Source organism: Cnephaeus nilssonii (assembly GCF_951640355.1).
Source record: "Cnephaeus nilssonii genome assembly, chromosome: 7".
Taxonomy (NCBI): Eukaryota; Metazoa; Chordata; class Mammalia; order Chiroptera; family Vespertilionidae; genus Cnephaeus; species Cnephaeus nilssonii.
The window spans coordinates 44,026,776-44,050,361 of record NC_137078.1 but is presented as its reverse complement, the minus strand read 5'-3'; the positions used below and the strand labels follow the sequence as shown (position 1 = coordinate 44,050,361).

Here is a 23,586-nt window from a genome sequence, read left to right as displayed (position 1 = left end):
TTCAGGAAATTGTTCAAGGAAAAGGAAGGTTGAGTGACAACCTAGGTCCAAAAGTTTGGAATAAAAGAAAAAAGTAGTTTCATTAGGACATTCAACAAGAAGGGTCAAGAGGCTTAAAGGATTTTAACTTTGACTTGACAAAGCAGCCTTTCTTATCTAAGAGTTGTAGTCACTTTGTCTGTTTTTATGGGTTTTGGTTTGTTTGTTTTTAGGATATTTAGAGCTTGTTTTTAACCATTCCTTAAATTTACTAGTTAAGGTTTACTGTTGCATAAAATAAAATAAAATTAAAAAAAATAACACTGTTGTTTTTGCCTTTTAAAAAAATTAAAGATATACTGTGTCATAATTTTTTTAAAACGAAATCAAATATTTACTGTGCTGCCTGAAAGACCGCTTTAATTTTTTCCAAGGCAGAAAGTGTCTACAATACAGTAAGCACATCCGTTTAATAAAGTCAGTAAATATTTGTTGAATAAAATGTATGACAGTGCATATCCCTGAAAGTGTAAGCATTTATTTATATTGTGACCAACTGAAAAAATACTCAGAATGTAAAACTAGAGAAGTGTTTTTACAAATGCTTTTGCTTTTTCTCTTTATAAGTATTTTAAGAAATTAATTTTAACTACTAGTTTAAACAAGGAGCTTCTTTTGTTCTTAAGTAATTAACATAGAACACTATCGGCCAACACTTGCAAATTGTGCCTATTTAACCTCATTTTTTTCCATTAAGAAGAAATTCTACATCTAAGAGGAATACAGCACAGTGAGCAAAATGACTGACAAACAGCGTAAAGCCTTTGCTGTGTGCCTAGACTCATCAGGAAGGACTTAGAAATTTTATTTATTGCCCTGTATCTTTTTTTCTAATATAGTGATGAACGGCTAAGATATGGTATCATTTTGTCACATGGTGTGGTGACTTAGTAAAAAGAATCATGTTACTCTAACAAAGTTTTATCTATTACCTACCACCAAGAAATTGCTTTCATCCTACATTCAGTGAGCCTTTTCCTGAATATACCATTTGGGCTTGTACTGTCTTTAAGTTATATACAGCTCACACACACACACACACACAAAAAAAATTGGTTTGCCTTTTTTAAAAGAATGATCCGAAGTAAATATCAAAAAATTCAGGACCAACCATGACTGGTTTGGCTCAGTGGATAGAGCATCAGCCTGAGGACTGGAGGGTCCCAGGTTCAACTCCGGTCAAGGGCACATGCCCCCGGTTGTGGGCTCGATCCCCGGGCGTGCAGGAGGCAGTGGATCAATGATTCTCATCATTGATGTTTCTATATTTCTCTTCCTCTCCCTTCCTCTCTGAAATCAATAAAAATATATTTAAAAATAATAATAAATCCAGGACCAGCCTAGTATAGTTCTATTTTTACAGCATAAAAATGGAACTGCCTCCCTCTGTCCAGCATTCTGCCAGGTGACTAGAGGCAAATGCAAACTACAAACCTTTACCTCTCCTCAGTCAAAACCCAACTCCTTTCTTCTGAGTTCACTTGTGTTTATCTCCCAAACCTTCCTTCCATGTCAGGTTTCATCTTGCCCAGTTTGCACATCAATTTTTTGCCCTGGCTGAATGTTTTAGAGGGACTCAAAAGAGCCTTTTTCAGAAATTACCTGTTTCCATACAATATAGAGACTAGTAAAAAAGAACTGATGGCTTTTAATAGATAAATAGCAAAATATACATGTATATATGTTTATCTTACTTTATATAGCTGTTTCATATATTTTATTTCATTTGACCCTCATAATTACCTTACAAGTAGATTGTACAAATGTTATTACCCTCCTTTAATCAGCCAAAATCAAAAGCTAGACTCTCAACTAAGTCTTAGGTTCTCAAATCCATCAATCGCTCCATTATAAGCTACATGCTATAAATGCCTTTCCTAAGGAATTTACTTTAATGTTTCTGTTAGATGGCTTTTAGGCCCTGGAGTACCTCTAGCTAAAGAAACTAATTTAGGTATCTAATTTATTTAATCATCACCACATGATACTGATTTAATGAGGTTGCAATTTCATGTCAAATGATCTATTAAAAAATCGATCAAACATAGCTCGAGTGTTTTATTATTTAGACTTAACTGGATCATTGCATATATAAACTAAAGTTGAATCATTGTCTACTATATACTCATGTCTCTGGTATTTAACTGCATTAACTCATTAAATAAATTGGCAAAAGTGTGTTGTTTATTCTTTGGTTGTAGTGGTCTAATTCTTTTTTTATTATTTGTTATAACAGCTAAATATTATCTTCCTGGTGATCACATTGTGCAAAATGGTGAAGCACTCAAACACTTTGAAACCTGATTCTAGCAGGTTGGAGAACATTAAGTAAGTAGTTTGTATTTTAAGCTTAGTGCTTGACAAACTAAGTGCAAGATATTCTCCACAGGGAATCCATGAGTACCTTCTCTCAACTAGAAATTATTCAGAATGAGGTTTTCCTGTACAAGGGTGAGTCTCAGTGTGACCACGTCACAGACATTGGTCAAAAATTAGATAATAATTTCTGTCTTGATGTAGAGCCAAGAAATTGTTTCAGTAGCTTTGTGGAAATTCCATATCACAGTAGCAGTTTGATTTGAATTTAAAATGCAGTTCAAAATGATGTTCCTGCTTTCATGGCTGATAAGATTATATTCAGTTTGTTTTGTTAAATGACTTTTTTTGATTTAAGGATCCTGAGCAGTTTTCTACTTCTAATCTTGCTTTCCTAAGAGAATACATTATATTACTATTGTTAACATGGAGATTATCTGTTGTTTTTATGATAATTGAATAAATGTTTGTTTTATTTCAATGTTGAATAAAAACTGCAATAGCCTATCTATGGAAAAATGCTATCCAATTAACAAAAATTTGATAGTTGTTGACTCCTAAGTCAGCTTATGGAAGCATTTTCAGTTATTTTTTAAATATGAGCCATAATTTAAATTTTGATGAGGTATTATCCAAGTTGGTTATAATGGGATTGCAAAAAAAATATTTTTAATGTAAAAAATGGCAGATCTATAGTAAGGGTAGTTTTTTTAAAAATTAGAAGTTTTAGATAGGTTAGTGCCAGCTTCATTGCATGTTGCATGGTAAGAGAGAGAGCTAATCTTTAGCATCTCTCTCTTTTCTTCCTTTTCCTCTTTCTGTCTTCTCATCTACACCAGTAATTACCGTGTTTGTGATGGCTACTATAATACGGACTTACCTGGGTAAGGTAGAACCCTACATTAACAAATTTATGGCATGATTTATATTTTTTACAAAGCTGTCAATATCATGAATTGCCCTTAATTCTTATAATTATTTTTGTATGTCTGATTTGCTGTAGTATTTTAAAACTATAATATGCCTTTATTTTTTAATTGCTTGCCTCTGCATTTTGACTAATTTATAAAATATATAAATGCTTTCATATTACTTTCTATTTTAATTCTGTCTAATAATTTTGTTTCTCTTTTCTGCTTATAATGCTTTCTAGCTATGAAGATAATAAGCCATTTATCAAGTAAGATCATTAGTTAGACATGGAATGCACCGACTTTAAATCCTTCTCATTCCGTCCTATTTCCTACAGTTCTTTTCTCCTTAAGCTATTCATGACGAAATTTCTCCAAAATTATTTTATTTTCAAGTTGTTCTCATGTTTTTTGTCCCATTTCAGCTAGGCTTCTTCATGCTTTAGTTATAAAAACCTTAGGGTTCACCTAAGATTAGTTTATCAGAATCTGAAGTTTAGGAGCTGATTATCTGCCATTTAACCTTTCTGTATGTGTCACATTACTCAGTGTTGTGGGTACACCACAGGAATAAAAAGATAGGAGTCACCTCATTAAGGACTCCTAATTTCTTATACCAAAATGCACATAAAAGCCAATAAAGTCCTGGGGGATGTTTTACACGTTGAATTTTAATGTAGTTTTCATACCTTGTTTATTCTGGAGTAAAAAAAAAAAAAAAAGGTCATATCTGCTGTTGCTGTTTTCACTGGAGGCTGCAGTACTAAATGCTACTATTCCTTCTTTAATCAATGAAAGGTTAAAGCCAAAATGCTGTTGAATTTGAATGTGAACATAGAGAAAGTCAACTGCTACTACTGATATGTTCATATTTAAGTGTGATGTGTGTTGTTCTCTCATTGAACCTGTGAATGAAACTCACTTTATTTTTTCAGGTCTTGGGTGCTTGGCGCTTTCGCTCTTCTGTGTCTTCTTGGCCTAACCTGGTCATTTGGGTTGCTTTTTATTAATGAGGAGACTATAGTGATGGCATATCTCTTCACCATCTTTAATGCTTTCCAGGGAGTGTTCATTTTCATCTTTCACTGTGCTCTTCAGAAGAAAGTAAGTGACCACGCCGTGGGGTTCTGCTTGCTTGTTCTTGTAGTGGAAATAACAGATATAATGGGGAAGATATTAAGTTACAACTGGCATATTATTAATTGGGTTATATTTTTAATCATAAATTAATTGTAATGCATGTCTGGAAATTAAGGCTTCACATGTAAAATAATTCAATAGCAATCATTTTTGGATCTCAATTTGGGGCTGTTATAAACTAGGTATTTATGTTAAGATGTCTTCTTTGCTACTGGGGTCTATAAAAATGCTTTGTGCAAAGGGTATACAAGATAAAGAAAAGGTTAAATAATCTTGTTATTTGCTCAATAAAGAGAATACAGTGGTCCAAAATGAAGTTGAGTATAAGGATACATGCCCTTAATTTAAAAGCTCTAGCCATACAAAAATTTAATATTAATGTTGCCTTTTGAGTAATTTTAATGATCTAGATCTAAAATCCAATAATTTTGCATCTCACATTTTATTATTTAGTGCTGATTTTATATTAAGTGGAGTAAGCAAAAATGATTCAAAAATTAATGTTTGTTTGGAAATGAAATACTGCTGCAAACCCAAGAGAATAGTTTAGCACCATTTAAGTCTAAAATATCCGAGCCTTTCTGGTATCATCTTTTCCCTGCCTGCATATCCAGTGTAGTCTTTTTATTCTGTTATTACTGGTTGGTCACTTAAATTGAACAGAGAAATAGAATTGTGAAAGTGAAAACTATTATGTTTTCAATCCTGACAAGATGATAGTGTTGTTACTTCCATCAGTTTTGAATAAGCTGTAATTTTGAGATAATAACAGTGGAATGTGCAGTCCTGACAGGTAACGTACATTCACAGCAATATAGGCATTAGGCAACACCAACACCGGAGGTGTTATTTGGATAAAGTACCACTTTCGTTGCCATTGTCTTGGTTATGCAGCATTTCAGAGTAGTTAATAGCCATTAAGTGTGCAGACATTTTTTATAAGGTATGATGTGTTATTTAATAACATTGAAGCTTAACTTTCTAAATATGATTCAGGTATAACCTTTGTAATTGCTTTGGTTTTTATATAGTTCTTACTTTATAAATGAGCATTTTGTGTACATGCATACGGGCACATTTATAATCTGCCAAGTTATTTTGAGATAAAACTGAAACTTAGCCATTATTTTCTCATAGAGTTATGTGTATTAATTGAACAGAGATTTTGCTATGCTTTTTAACTACAATTACATTTAAAAGCATCCTGCAGCTCTTTGGAATATACCCTCCTTAGGCTTGGACACATCCTCTTGGTGCTGCCAGGATGACTTGTGAAGAATATGATACAAAGTGATTTAGTTTAAATCCTGGTTTACTACTTCAGTGAGCATATTTAGGCAAAGAAAATGCTTTGAAAGTTCAATCCCATTGTTATTTGTCCTAATAGGTATAATTAAATAAAGCTAAGAGGAGGAAAATGCAAGTGCACTTAGATTTAAAAGGTCATCTAGTGACTTTAATTATCTAGTTTTGCAAGGAATAAGTGTCAAAATCATGGTCTTTGTGGGCAGATACAGAGCATAGAACTGTGAGGAGGGGAGAAGCCTTTGAGTGTGTTTTGTAACCTACTCGAAAAAAGAGTTTCTTATGCAGTATCTCCCTGTCTGTCTTATAATTTTGAAGTCTGGCTCTTGGCCACAACAAGACATGTTTATGTGCCAGTATCGTTGCATAGAATCCAGGACTCTCACCTACTCCTCCCAAGTTTGTTCCACCTCACCAGGGGCCCTATCATTTAGCGAGTGTTTGGACTTCACTTTTTAAAGTTTGCTTCAAACTTTCTTTTAGACCTAATAACTTTTCGACATATTCTTATATCCAAGCTTGGGGGGGGGGGAGGGCGGGGAATTACACGGTAACTCATTAATGTGAATAGAAATTACATAAATAGTTCCCTTGTGTGCTAATGAAGTGCATAGGCATCTTAGACTCTTTTTACTCAGTGTTAAAACACATCAGGAAATGAAGAAAACATTCCATCATAATTAATGGCATGTTATCAAAGTATTTTTTTTCTTTATTCTTGTGCCAAAATAGCCTTGTCATTATAAAGAGGTTACCCACAAATGTATGCAATCCAATAAAAGAGGTTTATGTACATTGACCTACCTAAGGAGGACTTGAAGCGTCTAATTCAGTCATTTAAGTTTCAGACGCTTCATGTCCTCCTTAGCATGAAATATAAAATTGGGGTTCCTAAGTATACAGAGAAAATAAGGCTTTGAAAATATTGCTATTGTATTAATAACATTTGCATAACAGGTTATAAAGCATTAGTACCTAATATGTCACATTGAAGAGATTTTACTAGCCAGTCTGATGGACAGAGATATTTTTTCTGATTACAACAGTTTCAATTAAACTTGATTTTTGTAAGTTCAGTTTATTTTCTGCACAGAAGTATGTTTGTGGAACTTCTTGGTTGTCTCCATTGCTTATTTAATTAGAGAAAGGGAGAAGCAAGGATGTTTATATTAACCCATGGTCTCCTGGTGGTTCACTGCAGGTGCGAAAAGAATATGGCAAGTGCTTCAGACACTCGTATTGCTGCAGCGGCCTCCCAACGGAGAGTCCCCACAGCTCAGTGAAGGCATCCACCACCAGGACCAGCGCTCGGTATTCCTCTGGCACACAGGTAACAGGGACTCTGACAGCGTCTTTACTTAGCCTTCTTGATAGAAAGCCTACCGAGACAGGCTCTGTTCAAGTGCACTTATTGTCTCCTCATTCTAATGATGTCTACGTAGCAAACACTTGCTTTTTTAGTATTTTGGTTTCAATGTCTTCTTAAGTATTTCTTGAAGGTGTTTCTTTGGGTGTGAATATCCTTTTTTTGAGAGGTGTACTTCTTTAAAAAGTCTATCAGAATCATTTCATAGCCTAAGCTTTGTATACAGCACAGTGTTCGTTGTACTCAGTAAACATTTGTTGAATAATCAGTCATCTCTACGTTAAATAAAAAAAAAAAGCAATAAAGGAAAACTTTTAAAGAATAGAAGATTAAATTCCCCTTAGTAGAAAAGCAACCGAGCAGTATAGAATTCCTTAGTTTGAGACTAGAATCCACACACGTTTTCTTTTTTAAAAGCCCGACAGACCATCCTACACAGATTGATAGGTTAAATCTTTGTGTGTCTTTAATAAGGTAAATTTGGGGAAACTAACATAACATGTCTTGCTATTTTATGTTGATAGAGTCGTATAAGAAGGATGTGGAATGACACTGTGAGAAAACAATCTGAATCTTCTTTTATCTCAGGTGACATCAATAGCACTTCAACACTTAATCAAGGTCAGTTACTAGGAAAATTTGAGTTTACAATATAAATTTTGTACCTTTTGCCAATTTACAATAATCCTAGAGAAAATGGGGAATTTTTTTCAAATGTGTTTATATCACAAGCTCCTAAATCTTTTGAGTCAGTTTTTATTCTTTATTCGAGTACATATAAATTCTTTTTATTCAATAATGTAATGCAAACAGTATAATTTTAAATTCCGCATTAAGAGTAAGGCTAGAAAAAGTAATTACTGAAAATATACTGATTCATATGTTTTTCTAGTGAGTAGAAATTTATCCTTTTAACCCAGACATTTACCAAAGTTTTTTTCTTAAAACATCAACACAATTAGAATAACCACTATTCACATTAAACAGTGCCAGTTTTGTAGTGAATATTCTTATTTGCAAAAGTTTTTATTTTACATTTCTTTCAAAAAGTAAAAAGTGTCAAAAACATTTATAGTAAATCTTCATAAACAAAAAGCTAAAATACATGAGAATTTACAAATTAATCTTTTTCTCCTTGAGTTACTACTATTTTTATGTGTCTATAGTTACATCATTAAAATTATCATTATCAATATAATTCTTAAATAAGCTGGCAATAAAATATTTTAGCAAGATAAGGACACAAATGCATGTATACATAGTTCTGAATGCAAGTTTAGTAAATTTTAACTTGGTATGAAAAAAATCATGTCATCGTAATGTCGGTGGAGAGGTAATTTATCCAGGTAATTTTAGTTTTGTTGTATTGATTAGTTATATAGCATGTTATATTTTATCACAGTGACATTTTTCAATGTTGCCATTGTTTTGATAAGAGTTGGTTTAAAATGAAAAAAAGAGTATGTATGACATCAAAGTTGAATTTTAAAATATTTTTAGTCAAATTACATTAACTATGCACAACATGTTTGATAAGTATTGAAAGGTTGGTAATTTGTAAATTAGAATAAGTGAAATGTGTTTATTCCATGGCTCTGATATGCTACCTAATTTTGTTAAGATGACTATCAAAAAGGAAACGAATTATTCAGTGATTCACTTTTTGAAACCTGGCAAATAAAATTCTTGTTATGTACAATTTATGAATGGGCCAATAATTCATTATACACAGCCTTTTCTTCCTCAGCATGTGTGCTCTTGCATTTACTAAGAGAAGCTTTGTGCAATGTGTCATACTTTTTATCTGTTTGAAGTTGTTTTTCCTCCTGCTTGTATCGAGGTTGTTATTAACACAGATGTTTTCATGAGGGATAATCCCACACCTGTAAATTCTGAAAGTTTGAGATTCCCTCTTCTGGGCCTCAGCGGTTAGGTTTTTAATATTAAGCAGTAACATCTTGAAACATAATGTTGATCTCTGTGCATTTAATTGCCATTTTTGTTTAACAGTGATTTTTTGTATAAATTAGTAAATGTCATCCTCAGCAGGTGTTTACTTGGGGGACTTAGAAAGCACCTGTGAATTACTGAAATTTAACTTCCCTCTACCCTTTCTCCTTCAAATTAGTAGTTCAAATACAGTCAGAAAATTTCAGCAGATTTTTCGTTGCCAACTTGTTCACTACCCTTGATGAATACGAAAAGTACTGTACTGCAACTGTAACACTAAGAGAACTGATGTCTTTTCTTTCCTTCCCTTTCTTTTCTTTCCTTTTTTGCTTTAGGAATGACTGGCAATTACCTACTAACAAACCCTCTTCTTCGACCCCACGGCACTAACAACCCCTATAACACATTGCTCGCTGAAACAGTTGTATGTAATGCCCCTTCAGCTCCTGTATTTAACTCACCAGGTGTGCTTATACTTACGAATAAAACTACCTTTCTTTGCTGCTAAACAGAGCTCTGGTCTTTGCCCTTTCTCTAGAATATTCATGTTGCCATATATTTATTATTACATCCATAGCCTCAATTGGAAGAGAATGGTATATTGAGCATGCCAGGCTTCTAAAACTGCACTATATTATAGTAAAAATTCAGCCATGATGGTATTTACCAATAATTATCCATGTTTTTGACACAGGTGGCATAAATCTTAATATATTATTACAGGACTGACATCACATGGTCCGCGAGCCCATCTTCAAGATTTATATCACTTAGAGGTATCCGTTCTATGTAATATTCTGTTCAGTTGACTCTAAAGCTTGCCGACAGAATTTGCTTTTGGAATGGATTAGCTAATAAAGCTCATTTGGATGCCTAGCTATAGAAAACGACATCCAGCATTATCAATGTAACCATACTATAGTATAGTGCAGCTTTATGGTAGTTTTTCTTTTTTCTTAAAATAGCTTTGAAAATAAAGTTAATAACAGTCAGTTTATACCTATAGTTCTGTTTGTTTGTTTTTAATTGGGGGAGGGGGATAGATTGTCACTAACCCATCCTATATTACTGTGTTTTCTAATAGCTTATTTTTTAAAAAGCATATATATTTAACAGAACTTTTCAAGATTTTGATAAAAGTTACTGCTGCTAATTACTGCTAGCATATAGTCTTTATTTGTGATTGATATTTAGCACTAAGTTTAACACAGAACTTTGTTTCTGTTTTTTTTCCTTGAAATTCTATTTTAACGTAACTGCAGCTTTTCTTTTCATTCTCTTGTTTTTCTCACTTTCCTTATGCTTTCCTCTAGCAACCTACAGAGAGACAAGTATGGGAGTAAAACTTAACTTTGCCTATCAAATGTAAATTTTTTCAGCATGATTTTTAACCGGCACAATTAAAACATAACTAGCAGTCATGAAGTAGACTCAGCGGGCAAGTGGTTCACAATTTGCAACTAAAAATGTTACCAAATTCAAACAGTACAGCTGTCTGTACTGCTCTTTCTCAACAATAGAGGTCTGTAGCAAACGCTGTCCATACTTAAGTATACACAATGCTGAAATAATTTGCTCTTTAAAGCCCGAGGTACTGTCAACCCGAATGCTGAATAATTGACTTATCATTTCTGCATTCCCACAGTCATCTTGCTACAGGCTGTGGAAAGTCTTCAAGTGAATTACCTGAACTTGGGCAGAAAATTTGCCTCTTCCAAACCAGTCAAAGATGTGCTTAAATCTGCAGTGTATCATAGAAAACACCTCCTGTTTTACCCAGTATATATGTTTATATTTATTAAGCAATAATAAAAAGACAAGATCAAACCTCTACAGAGGAAACAAATGCTAGCAAGTGACCTATCCTGTAACTTAAAGCACCAAGCGTTTTCCAGTGGTGGATCTTATAAAGATTGTGGTGCACATAGGAACTTATAAAGCTAGAGAACTGTGTCAACCAAGCTAAAGGAAGCCTTACAAATAACTATCAGAACTTCATTTTGTTATATGTGGAGCATGATGTTAATTGGCCTGTCAGTTTCTCAAAAGTAGAGGTTGGATCAGAGTTTTTTAAAATAACATGAGTGACCAACAAATATAATCACCCCATTTTCTCATTTTCTACTAATGATAATTTATCCAACAATTATCATATATTTATTGGTCATGAAACTGAGTTTTCTAGGATAATCTGCAGCTTTAAGAGTGAAGTGAGCACTAAAAAGGGAAAGTGCCTATTTTTTTCCAAGAATTAAATTTTTTTCCTAAACTCCTCCAAGCCTTGCATACAATGCAGCAGCCTCACAGTGGTCAGTTTCATTTCAATAACCATCATTTCATTCTTTTTTTTTTTTTTCCAGACCTATCTGTAGACAAGTGATTTTATTTTTTTTTTTCTCTAGGATTTTGAGAATGAATAACCCAATTTCTCATGGTGCAGATCATTTAATTTTCTCTATTTTTTTCCCATTTGCCTGAAAAGCACTGTGATGTCCTAGTTTACATGTTTATGTGTCTGTAGAAAATATAACTCTGATTCAAAGAGAGCATGTTACCGTATTTTTTTTCTTCCTAAACCTCTTTTCATATCTTCAGCAGACTTACCCAATCTTTCATTCCTTTAGAGATAAACAATATATTAGCCAAGGCTAACACCCTTTTCCCATTCCATAGTGAATATTTATTCTTGGTTTAATTTCTGTGACCCATACTTAGGAAATCTCTAACATTTCTGCGTTTAACCTCCATGCCCACGGTGTCTGTGGGCCAGTCTCGTGCAGTAGACTGCGGGTTCATTCGGTGCTGTCACTGTGACTGATGCAGACTGCAGGGCTGCAGGCAAACACCTTGACCATTAGGAGCCTGGGGCCATGGCTATTAGAGTACTCGTTTCCAAAGTACATATCAAAACAACAAGAAATATTAAACCAAAACGTGAAAGGCTGTTTTTGCTGGTAACCTAATTTGTTGAACCCTTGCTCTGACTAAGTTGCTGAGAAGCTTAGAAATTCTTCATCATGTTACAATAAATCATTTTACTTTCTTTTATATATCAGCTACTCTTAGGCCAGATAGCCTGAGCAGACAGACATGATGTGAGTTGTCCAAAGTGAGTCATTCCACCTGCTGTCTGTCATGTTGTTGGATGGTGCTTGTGGGCCCCTGGCCCGGTCCGTATGAGAGATGGCTGTCTTTGTTTAACATGAATTCTTTGTATCTGTCCATATTTTTCATTCTTTTTTTTTTTTTAATTTCATCTCCAGAAAAAAAGGAAATGTTAGATGTTGTTTAAAAAAAGTTGCTTGCCACTTATGTGGGTTTGTGTTGTACATTTGCCTTTGGTTTTTGTATGTGACTTATTCCTTTTTAATTTAGTGTTGTTTAGGACAAATTCTGTTAATTTTGTTTTTATAAATCATAGTCTCGTACTTTAAAATGTAATTGTCAATAATGAATTGCTTTGCATTAACTATGCAAGGGCATGGAGTGAAGTCTTTTTTTGTCAGAGATTTGACCCAAAATCGATTAACTACCGTCTCCCCGAAATTGATCAAGTAATATTCAGTATGCCATCTTCCCTCCCTGGAAAACAGAATTATCCTTTCACACGTTTTCGTATTAGATATCTAAGGGGGTGCAACTGTTTACAGTTGGGAATGCGGGAAAGCCTGGCACTTTCCAAGTGTCCGCTTTCAAACACAACTTTGTCCTGAACGACATTAAAACGTTTTGTGCCAAAGAGTTAATGATTTTTGAGGAAGGATCAGCAGCCGTAATGGAAACCCCGTTGTCTGTTTCAGGACATTCACTGAACAATGCCAGGGATACAAGTGCCATGGATACTCTACCGCTAAATGGTAATTTCAACAACAGCTACTCACTGCGCAAGGGGGACTACACCGACGGCGTGCAGGTCGTGGACTGTGGACTAAGTCTGAATGACACCGCTTTTGAGAAAATGATCATTTCAGAGCTAGTGCACAACAACCTACGGGGCAGCAGCAAGACTCACAACCTGGAGCTCACGCTCCCGGTCAAGCCTGTGATCGGCGGGAGCAGCAGCGAGGATGATGCCATCGTGGCCGACGCGTCCTCTCTCATGCACGGCGACCACCCGGGGCTGGAGCTGCACCACCGAGAGCTGGAGGCCCCGCTCATCCCTCAGCGGACTCACTCCCTTCTGTACCAGCCACAGAAGAAAGTGAAGCCCGAGGGCACGGACAGCTACGTCTCCCAGCTGACCGCCGAGGCCGAGGACCACCTGCAGTCGCCCAACAGGGACTCTCTTTACACGAGCATGCCCAACCTCAGAGACTCTCCCTACCCGGAGAGCAGCCCGGACATGGAGGAAGACCTGTCTCCCTCCCGGAGGAGCGAGAACGAGGACATTTACTACAAGAGCATGCCCAACCTGGGGGCTGGCCGCCAGCTCCAGACGTGCTACCAGATCAGCAGGGGCAACAGCGACGGGTACATCATCCCCATTAACAAGGAAGGCTGCATCCCCGAAGGGGACGTGAGAGAAGGGCAGATGCAGCTGGTGACCAGCCTTTAATAGCGCAGCCGGGGAGTTCCAGGGGCCACCTGCGAGTATTCACAAAGCAAGGCCGGTGGACCCCACGCAGACTCGGCCCCGCAGACAGCCCTCATGACCTGTGGTTCCTCCCGTGTAAAAAGAGATGACTGAACCTTGCCGTTCTGTGAATTTTTATAAAACATACAAAAAAACAAAAAAAGCCTTGTATATACACAGAGTATACTAAAGTGAATTATTTGTTACAAAGAAAAGAGATGCCAACCAGGTATTTTAAGATTCTGCTGCTGTTTAGAGAAATTGTGAAGCGAGCAAAACGCAACTTTCCAGCCATTTTACCGCAGCAGTTTGCGAACTAAATTTGTAAATATGGCTGCACCATTTTTTTGTAGGCCTGCATTGTATTATATACAAGACGTAGGCTTTAAAATCCTGTGGGACAAATTTACTGTACCTTACTGTTCCTGACAAGACTTGGAAAAGCAGGAGAGAGATTCTGCAGCAGTTTGCAGTTCACTGCAAATCTTTTCCATTAAGGCAAAGATTGAAACCATGTTTAACCACTAGCAATCAAGCCACAGGCCTTATTTCGTATGTTTCCTCAACTGTACAATGAACTATTCTCATGAAAAAAAAAAATGGCTAAAGAAATTATATTTTGTTCTATTGCTAGGGTAAAATAAATACCTTTGTGTCCAACTGAAATAGAATTGTCATTAAAATAATTTTAAAGAGTTTGAAGAAAATATTGTGAAAAGCTCTTGGTTGCACATGTTATAAAATGTTTTTTCTTACACTTTGTCATGGTTCTGCCCATTGTCACTTAGTTTCCACTGTATACAAGTGTTCTGCTTTGACATGTTAGTTTTATCCTTACATTTAAATTCCTTATTGCCAAAAGGACGTGTTCTATGGGGAGAAAAGTCTTTGAAGCCAGTTACGCCATGCCTTGCACAACCGTGGTGAAATCTAGAAAAGATTGCGTGTTGCCCCTCCGTTTATTCTTGAACCGAGGGCAGAGAGGGCACGAGGCACTTCGCACAAACTTTCTAGTGAACAGAAGGTGCCTCTTCTTTTTTAAAATAAAATGAAACATAAATATTACTCTTCCATCTTCCTTCCGCCTATATTTAGTAATTAATTTATTTTATGATAAAGTTCTAATGAAATGTAAATTGTTTCAGCCAAATTCTGCTTTTCTTTTCATCCCTTTGTGTAAACCTGTTAATAATGAGCCCATCACTAATATCCAGTGTAAAGTTTAACACGGTTTGACAGTAAATAAATGTGAATTTTTTCAAGTAGTTAACGTGCACTTTTATGTATGATACACAATTGGCTTTAACACATTGGCCCTCTCCCACCCCTCCCCCTCGGATATATTTAGATCCCTTCATAATATAACCCATGGATATGGAGAAGAATACAGTTAAGTTGCTGGATGGCTTTCTATGCTAAAAAGTATATAATATATTTATATTCTGATTGTCTATTACCCATGCTCACAATTTGGCCAATAAGTTTCAACAAAGAATTATACTGAAAGCCTTTTGTTTGTTGGATTGCACCAGAACTTAAAAAATAACAATGAAAAAAGGGGGGTTGCAAATTCTACAGTCAAATTGAGCATCATAAAAAATTTTTTTTGATTTTTCAGCAGTATTGAGAAGAAATTCCTAAAACATACTTTTACAGTGTGAGGATTATAAGTATCCCTATAAGGGAGCTGCAAATGACAATATTTGTTATCATCGAAAGGTTCAAAAATCATAATTGAATCTCAACAAGTAGATGTTTCCTGTCCACATCGTAAGCATTTATACCAAATTCTTCTACAGCTTAGTGGTTCTCCCCAGTGCTCCCACCAAGTTAGAAATCACTTTATTTTAGGTGGACACACTTAGTCATGCCTGTTGATTTTTAAAAAAGAGTAATGAGAAAAAAAGTTCAAGTATATATTTATATATCTAAATGTGGCTATAGTAAGGTAGACACTATATAATAAAGGATCAATATTTAATAGTAGGGTAACAGTGAAGGAGTATATTCACATGTAGTTACCTAACAAGTTGGAGATTGACTATAAGACATTATATTCATATTCAAACAGATATAATTCTCTGAGAAGAATAGTCATATTTCTTTGGCTAAAACTCTTTAGTCATTTACAAAATTTTATTTGCTAGAAGGAAGTATTATATAATCAAACATTTTAATTTTCTATGTTATGCTTTTTTCCTTTCAAAGCCTGGAACTATACAGTGTTGTGTGATATGTACGTCCCAGTATACAAACGGTAGGATTAGGTGGGTTCAGTAATGAATTACCAATTAAAATTTTAAAAAAGGTAGCATTGATTATTCAATTAGTGCTATTTCTCTTGAAGCAGTTCTTAAAACTGGTATGATGTGAACAAGTATATAAGACATAAATGGTTAATGTTCTCTTTAGAAAAAGTAATTTATTATGAGTCTTTATATTAGAGAGTAGAATCTGGAAGCTATCATTCGTCTTTGCCACCAAAAGAAAAATTGTCTTTAAAACTGATTTCTTTTTAAAAACATATAAATGTTGCCTTAAATTCCATCTAGGCTTCCTCCTAGTACAAGTTAGTTTTTTAAGTTTAAAATTATTAACCTACTGTCTGATGCATTACTCTGTTTATTAACCCAGTAGGTTCTTTAGGTCTGCCCAAACTTCACCTGGATTACTGTACAATTTCTACATCCTTGATTGTTTCTCTTTGTGATAGTCACAACTGTGAACTTTTATAAAGTCACGTTATTGTACCTCTTCCCAGGGACAGTTACTCTACTGGTCTGTTAATAAGGAATGCTTGTTAACAATGGCGTTAGCTGTAGCTTCATACAGGTTAATTCAGACTGACTTATTTTGAAATATAGGCCTGTGTTTATTCTATTTGCAAAAGAGAACAACTGTATATGTTCATCCTACAGGCTTTTAAAATCATTGATGTGGAAGAGAATCCATCCATACAAGTGTAAAGTTACTTATGTGTTGTCAAGTCCAACTCATCCACGTTTATTTGAGGGTAGTTCCGTATAATATTTTAACCAGTATTAACAACTGGTTTTAAGGGAACAATTATTTGACAGAAAATTCCCATCACTATTCTCTCCCCCAAAAGAAAAGCATCATGCACAAATTCATTACCAAATTTCAAAGAAATATTCATGTGTACTTGTTATAACAGTGTTTTCAGGACCCTGGCTTTATGTATTTATTTAAATGAAAAAGGAGAAAATGTACTTTTCCATCAATTCAACTTTGAACCTCAGGCTTCAAACTGACCTTTATGATGCTCTCATGGGATAGAACGTTTTGTAAAGAACTTGAACTCACTAAGAATTTTATTGTGGTTATAACCTAAGTAGAAAAACTTGAAAGAATGCATACAAGTTGAATTTTTGTAATGAAAACAGCTCTTCGTATTTTATTGATACTGAAATTTTCTTTAAAGACAGTTATTCCTGCAGTGTTTTACAAATAAAAAAACTACCTGTGTTCCAGATATTATTTCTCTTTCCATGAAATTGTTGCATTAAGTCTCAAACATCAGTATGAAAAGGTACTGATATGTTGAATGTAGATGAGGATTGCTTCACAGGGTAATAAAATTAGGGTGTTTTTTGGTGAAAATGTTTTATCACATGCTTCCTGCTTCAAGCTGATTTTGAGCAGTCCTTACTTAAATAGGAGCTGAAGAATGAGTGAATGGTTCTGGGTTTGGGGATTAATTCATGGCTGCCTTAATTACCATTTGAATGGTATGCAATGGGAATTTTCTATTATGTCACTTTGAGTTTCCCTATGATCATAGAAAACACATTAATTAGCTAAATGCACCAAGCCAAAAACTTGAATGTTTGAGAATATCGCATTTTTTAACCGACATGCACTTCATGCATATCACGGATGCTTTGTTCCAAAATGTATGGAACTGATGGAAGCTCCTGGATATTATCCAAGTTCAACTCAACACACTATGGCCACCATGCTTTCAAGGCCAGGGTAACATATCTCTGTCAGAGGGCATTAATAATAAGCTGAAAGAGCACCATGTAATTAGGCTAATTAAGTGAACTGTAAGTGTTTTTCAAGTATTGGCAACAGACCACCCCTCATCTCTTACGGCCTCTGTGGGGTTTTCATCCTTTCCCTGATGGCGTTACTGTTTACATCTGCTTTGGGGAAAAATAATACTGCCCCATGAATCTTTTACCCATTTCTCTGTTATGTGCTTCTGAAACTATAAGACTAAAATCTCTTAGAAATGTTTAAAAAGCATAGTTAATTTCAAGCAAGCCAATGTGTGAGCATAAGAAACATGATGATCAATTTTTGAATAGTTCATTGAATATTTTTACATAAGCATTTCAAAATCATATGTCAGAACCGAGTTTTTTAAAAAGCGGTTTGGCAGTCACAGCCACATGGCTTTCTCGGTTGATTTTATTAGGCAAAAAATGACTGATCTTTTGATACTCTCTTAAAAAGACAGCCACCATATAGAACACCCAGGAATAATAATGATAGATAGCAGACATATTGATTAGATTGAAAGATTCATTAAATATTTTTTCTGCTGAAATATCAATCTTTATGAATAGACTAGAGGCCCCATGCCGGAAATTCGTGCAAGGGGCTCGGCCCTTGCAGCCCTAGCTTCATCTGGAAGGACGTCCGGTCTAATTAGCATATTACGCTTTTATTATTATAGATGGCATTTAAACTAAGGTGACCAGACGTCCCGCTTTTGGCGGAACAGTCTTGATTTTTAACAATTTGTCCTGCGTCCCGCGGCGTTTTAAAAAAGTCCCGATTTTTGGAAAGAATGCACGACAAGCTAGGGAACGGCGGGAGAACGGGAAGGGGATATACGGTTTTTGGCGGCCATGTGGCTATTTAGCCAGGATATGAGTTTTATATTATTTTTGTTAATTTTATGTTAACCCTTTGCACTCGCTTGCTTTTTTCTCGATTCCTTTATTCTAATGCTAACCATGTCAAGTCACACTCGACATCCGAGTGCAAAAGGTTAAACTTTAATAATAACTAATAATTGTTGAGAACTGATTATTGAGAACTGCTTATCAAAGTTCGCATTGTTGATCAGTTGTTAGAATTTGACCACCATTGTTTGGACTTAATGAACAATGGCATTTTTGGGGATTGGCAACGACGAAAACATTTTGTAACTGTCTCTCAGATGATACACATCGTACTGCGTGCTAGTAAGCTAGTTAAACAAGTGATGTCATTACAAATCAGCTATTCAGATAATTTAGGTAAGTTATTTATTTATTTCATAAATACATACATTTTCTTGAATTTAGCAGACAGTACTCATATTATTTATATTTTATAGTGGCGGCAAAAAGTCTAGCGCCAGCCTTGAAAGTGACACTTACGACTTACGTTACGGCAAATTCAGAGGAAAAATAATACAAGTTAGTATTGTTATTATTTAGAAAGAAATAAAGGATTAAAATAATTTTTAGAATATAGTTACTTTATAACAATTTAATTTATAAACTAACAATAAAATATGTTCATGTAATTATGTACGTACTTACTGTGTTTTTAAGCAATATGTATATTATAATTTATAATATAATTTTAAATTATTTTTTTTAGATTTTTAACATAATGAGTAAGAAAAGAGGATGCAAATTCAATGATTATCTAAGAAGTGAATTTCCTTTTATTAAAAAAACCAAAAGCGATTACAATATAGACCAAATTTTTAATCAAGAACCCCCCCTGCCCCCCCCTCCCGGGCCGAAACTGGTTTGGCTCAGTGGATAGAGCGTTGGCCTGCGGACTCAAGGGTCCCAGGTTCGATTCTGGTCAAGGGCATTTACCTTGGTTTCGGGCACATCCCCAGTAGGGGGTGTGCAAGAGGCAGCTGATCGATGTTTCTAACTCTCCCTCTCTCTTCCTCTCTGTAAAAAATCAATAAAATATATTTTAAAAAAAAGAAAGTACACAACCCCCCCCCCCCCCCCGGTCAATGGTGTCCCGCTTTACCAATGTTAAAATCTGGTCACCTTAATTTAAACCAAAACATAGCAGTAGCACACAGTAAATTCTTCTAAAACTATAATAAAGGAGCTACAAAAGATGTCTAATTTTTTAAAGGAATTGCAAACTAATTTTGTCCCCTTTACTAATTTTACATATTGCAACAAGAATAAAAGTACTAGCACCTACCATTTAATAGGTGCTTGAAATATGTCAGGCTCTATACCAAATGTTACCTTCTTTATTGTACTCAATCCTCTCAACAGTGCCCTCAGAGGGGTACTCATTATACACTTGTGCAAAAGTAGAAAAATAATATGCTCAAGGTCTCTCAGCTGGGGAGTGGCCGAGCCTACACTAGCATGATGATTGTTTGGCTCCAGAATTTGAGCATTTAATCAACATATGTCATTTCTGGTTTTACTGGTAGTGCCAAGAATATTCCTTACACTTCAAATACTCTTTGCTGGTACTGTAGTCAGAGAGGGTTTGTTTTGAGTCTATAGAATTGTAAAGTAAAATGAAGTAAAGGCACCCACTATTGCACTAGCCAGTGTGGCTCCATTGGTTGGAGCATTATCTGGTACACTCAATAGTTTTTGATTGATTCCGGGTCAGGGCACATACCCAGGTTGCAGGTTTGATCCCCAGTCTGGGCACCTTCGGAAAGCACCCAATCGATGTTTCTCTCCCTCTCTCAAAAAATCAATTTTTTAAAAAGTCAGTTATTAAAGAAGTCATTGTGTTTTAGAAGATAGACCTCTGGTAAAAGATAATCTATTTACCTCAAATCTTAGCAAAAGCGGGCCCATTAGCTGGATGGTAGTGGAATGTAAAGTTTATTGGTTAATGATTTGTCCCCTTAGAAAAGAACATAAACAAAAGTTCATCATGAGGGAGTTGTAACAGGGAGAAAAAAAATCAAAGATTTTTTATTCAGGATGTTGAGTTTCTAGTCCTCATTTGCCCAGTAATCTAATAACTGGCTTACCCAGTTAGCAGTGTGATCAACAACCACAAAAAATAAGGAACAATTTATTTCAGTATGTGCTTTTTATTTTCCTTTACGTCCAAGCCATAACAACACATGAAAAGTCAAAAAAAAATGTTTAAAGGCAAAATTTTGAGTTTCTTAAATTATTTTAAAAGTTAATATTGTTTTAAATGTAAATGTGTGTGTGTGTGTGTGTGTGTGTGTGTGTTTCAGTATTTAGGAATTTTCAAGTTCATAGTTGTGCCTTTAACATTTGTCTAGAGACCTTTTCCTCTGAAAAATGAAAAGTTTGAACTAAAACAATGTTGCAGTTTATTTTTTCCAAAAAGTGTCCTGTAGAATCCCAGAGTTACAGGGCAGGGTGGGGGGTACTCAGAGAGGCAAAGTGTTTAAGGGTTCCCTGTGAATTAAGTTGTTGTAAATGTGTAAATGTAGTCGACTTATGCCAAGCTTTGTGATTTATTGCATTAATTCTCAAAATTGAAAGGGACCTGTACCAGAGTACTTCAGCGTAGCCAACTACAAAGTGGTGGCTGGGAACTGCAACTTAGCTTCATGCCTGAGCCCAAGCACTTGAGCGCTGTTTAATTCTGTCTCTGGGAACAGTGGGCGCCTAGAGCCTCCCAGGGCCCCCAGGAGCTCTGCAGCCATCAGTCAGCAGCAGAAAGCCACATGCACTGATTTTTTCTTTTTTTAAAAAAAAATATATTTTATTGACTTTTAGAGAGGAAGGGAGAGGGAGAGAGAGATAGAAACATCAATGATGAGAGAGAATCATTGATTGGCTGCCTCCTGCATGCCCCCTACTGGGGATCGAGCCTGCACCTGGGGCATGTGCCCTTGGCCAGAATCGAACCTGGGACCCTTCAGTCCGCAGGCTGATGCTCTGTCTAATTGAGCCAAACCAGCTAGGGCCACATGCACTGATTTTCTAGGGAACTGCTCATTGTGTAGCTGGTCCTGGGGCCCCAGAGGAAAAGGAGAGTATAGGGAGTCTGTGTGTGGTGGCCACTGTCCAAGGTGGGCACTGTCTCTTCTCCTGGCCCGGCACCTGAGGACTCTCTGAGTCAGAGTGGCCTTGTTGGTGCTGCTCACTTGGGCCTCAACTCCTGCCTGTCTCCCTTAACCCTTTAATCTCCTCTACTTCTTTCCTCTTCAAACTTTTTGGTTTTATTTTTCTCTTAATTTTCTCCTTTCAAAAAATTACTTGATTTAAAAAACCATTTTAGTTCTTAATCATATCTACTTGTATGTGTCATCTTGTCATTTCACGGGCTTTAGCCTTTTTTCTTACTAAGGCATATGCAGATGAAACCAGACAACCAATTAAGCAGAGACTGGGTTGAATCCTGTGTGAGTGTGATAATGCCAGCGGTATGGGAGAGTAGCAGGTTATCCACAAAAATCTGCTCTGCCACCCCCATAAACCAGATGCTGATATGGGGTAGGACAAAGATTACATGGGGAAGTAGGCAAAAGTAATAAGAAAGGGTATAATGGTTAAAGATTACAGGCAATGTAGGGACGGGGCTGGGGCGGGACTCCATTGTTTAAGCTACAAGGTTGTTAATCTTTCCGTGATAATAGACAGTTCTCTGATGCGAATGGACCACATTCGAAGGTTGACTCCCTGGTCCAAGGTTGACTGCCAGGTACCTGGGGCAAACAACTCCCCGCCAGGTTAGAAAGTGCTTTCTCCAATCACAGTTAACAGACCATGATTAATATATCTTATAATTAGTAGCTTGTCTCCAATATTCTATTTCTGCCTCTAACACAGGGTGGTGGGACAACAGTAGGTTTATAGGTTTTCTTTGGAAAATAATACAAGAATAAACTGTTTTGCATACTCACAACTATAAACCTACTTTTCCCCCACCCTGTATTTTAGTCTGCGGATTTCCTCTTTCATCTCATTGTCTTCTGGCTTCATATGCTTTTTTAAAAATCTCATTCAATTTGTATTTTATTTTTTAGTCCTGACCTTAACATCTTTATTGGAATATAAGCTTGTTTATATTTAAATTTCTTCTAATTCTACTTTTTATTTCCCTCTGCCCTCCACATTCTTTAAAAAACAAACAAAATCCCCCTGTTTCTTATTAATTTGTTTTTTCTTAACTTGCTTTTTCAACAGTCAGCAAGAGTCATGGCCATAAAGAGGGTGGCATTGAAAAAGGTTCTCCAGTGTTTCAATCCTACTTCTAATTCTTACATATTTATCCCAATTTTAGTGTTCATTTGATATGATAAGATAGTCATAAATAATTTAATGAAGTCGAGGTATTATGGTGCTGGAAACGTTAGATTCACATAGACATAGGGTTAAGCCTTTGCTCTCTGGCAGGCAAATTACTTAACCTCTCTCAAATGATTCTCTCCTCCGTAAAATTGGAATCAGCCTACCTTGCCAAGGGTTGCCGGCAGATTAGAAGTAATGTATGTAAAGTGCCTCGGTGCAGCCTTGCACATGATAGGCACTCGGTGGAGAGTAGCTTTTTTTCTTTAGGAATATATTTTGATTGGCATAAACATCTCGTGACTTTAAGTTTGCAGAAAAATAATCAGTCATCAGGACTTCAACTGGATTGTCATTATCTGCCGCAAGCCATGTGGCCAGGATATATCAGCAACACTTTTATGAACAATGTGCCGCGAGCCACAGCCTCCCGCCTACCAGGAAGGCTGGGCTTCCTGCAGCGATCTAGGTTAATGAGAGCAAAGGAGAGCAGGCCTCCGAGCCTCCTTCTGGAATATTAATTTAGCTAATTAAAACCATTTATCTTATGCAGAGAAGTGTGTCACTTAGTGTTTCCATTTCTCTTCTCTCTCTTTTCCTTCTTTTTGCCTATTCTTCCCTACATAGCAATAGACAAGACTCTTGCTTTGTTTGTTAGCTCTCTTATCTAACAAACATTGGCTGAGTGTCTACTATTTGTTTTATGTATAAAAGTAGGTGATGGAACACAGACATAAAGGATGTTCT

General features: G+C 35.9%; 1 protein-coding gene across 11 annotated transcripts in view; it reads left to right on the top strand.

Moving 5' to 3' along the window:
- ADGRL2 (adhesion G protein-coupled receptor L2) overlaps positions 1–17,112 on the top strand; it is a 211,471-nt gene extending 194,359 nt beyond the window's left edge. For 4 of the 11 annotated variants that reach the window (XM_079777924.1, XM_079777923.1, XM_079777922.1 and 1 more), the window contains exons 17-21: positions 2,276–2,367; positions 4,202–4,370; positions 6,913–7,041; positions 7,602–7,698; positions 12,828–17,111. In XM_079777924.1, the coding sequence (XP_079634050.1) occupies positions 2,276–2,367; positions 4,202–4,370; positions 6,913–7,041; positions 7,602–7,698; positions 12,828–13,582 (1,242 nt within the window). In that variant the 3' untranslated portion in view covers positions 13,583–17,111. Of the gene's footprint in view, positions 1–2,275; positions 2,368–4,201; positions 4,371–6,912; positions 7,042–7,601; positions 7,699–9,362; positions 9,492–9,721; positions 9,804–12,827 lie in introns of all 11 variants that reach the window. The other 7 variants (XM_079777926.1, XM_079777928.1, XM_079777927.1 and 4 more) reach the window with 5 other exon arrangements.
- Positions 17,113–23,586: the final 6,474 nt, after the last annotated feature.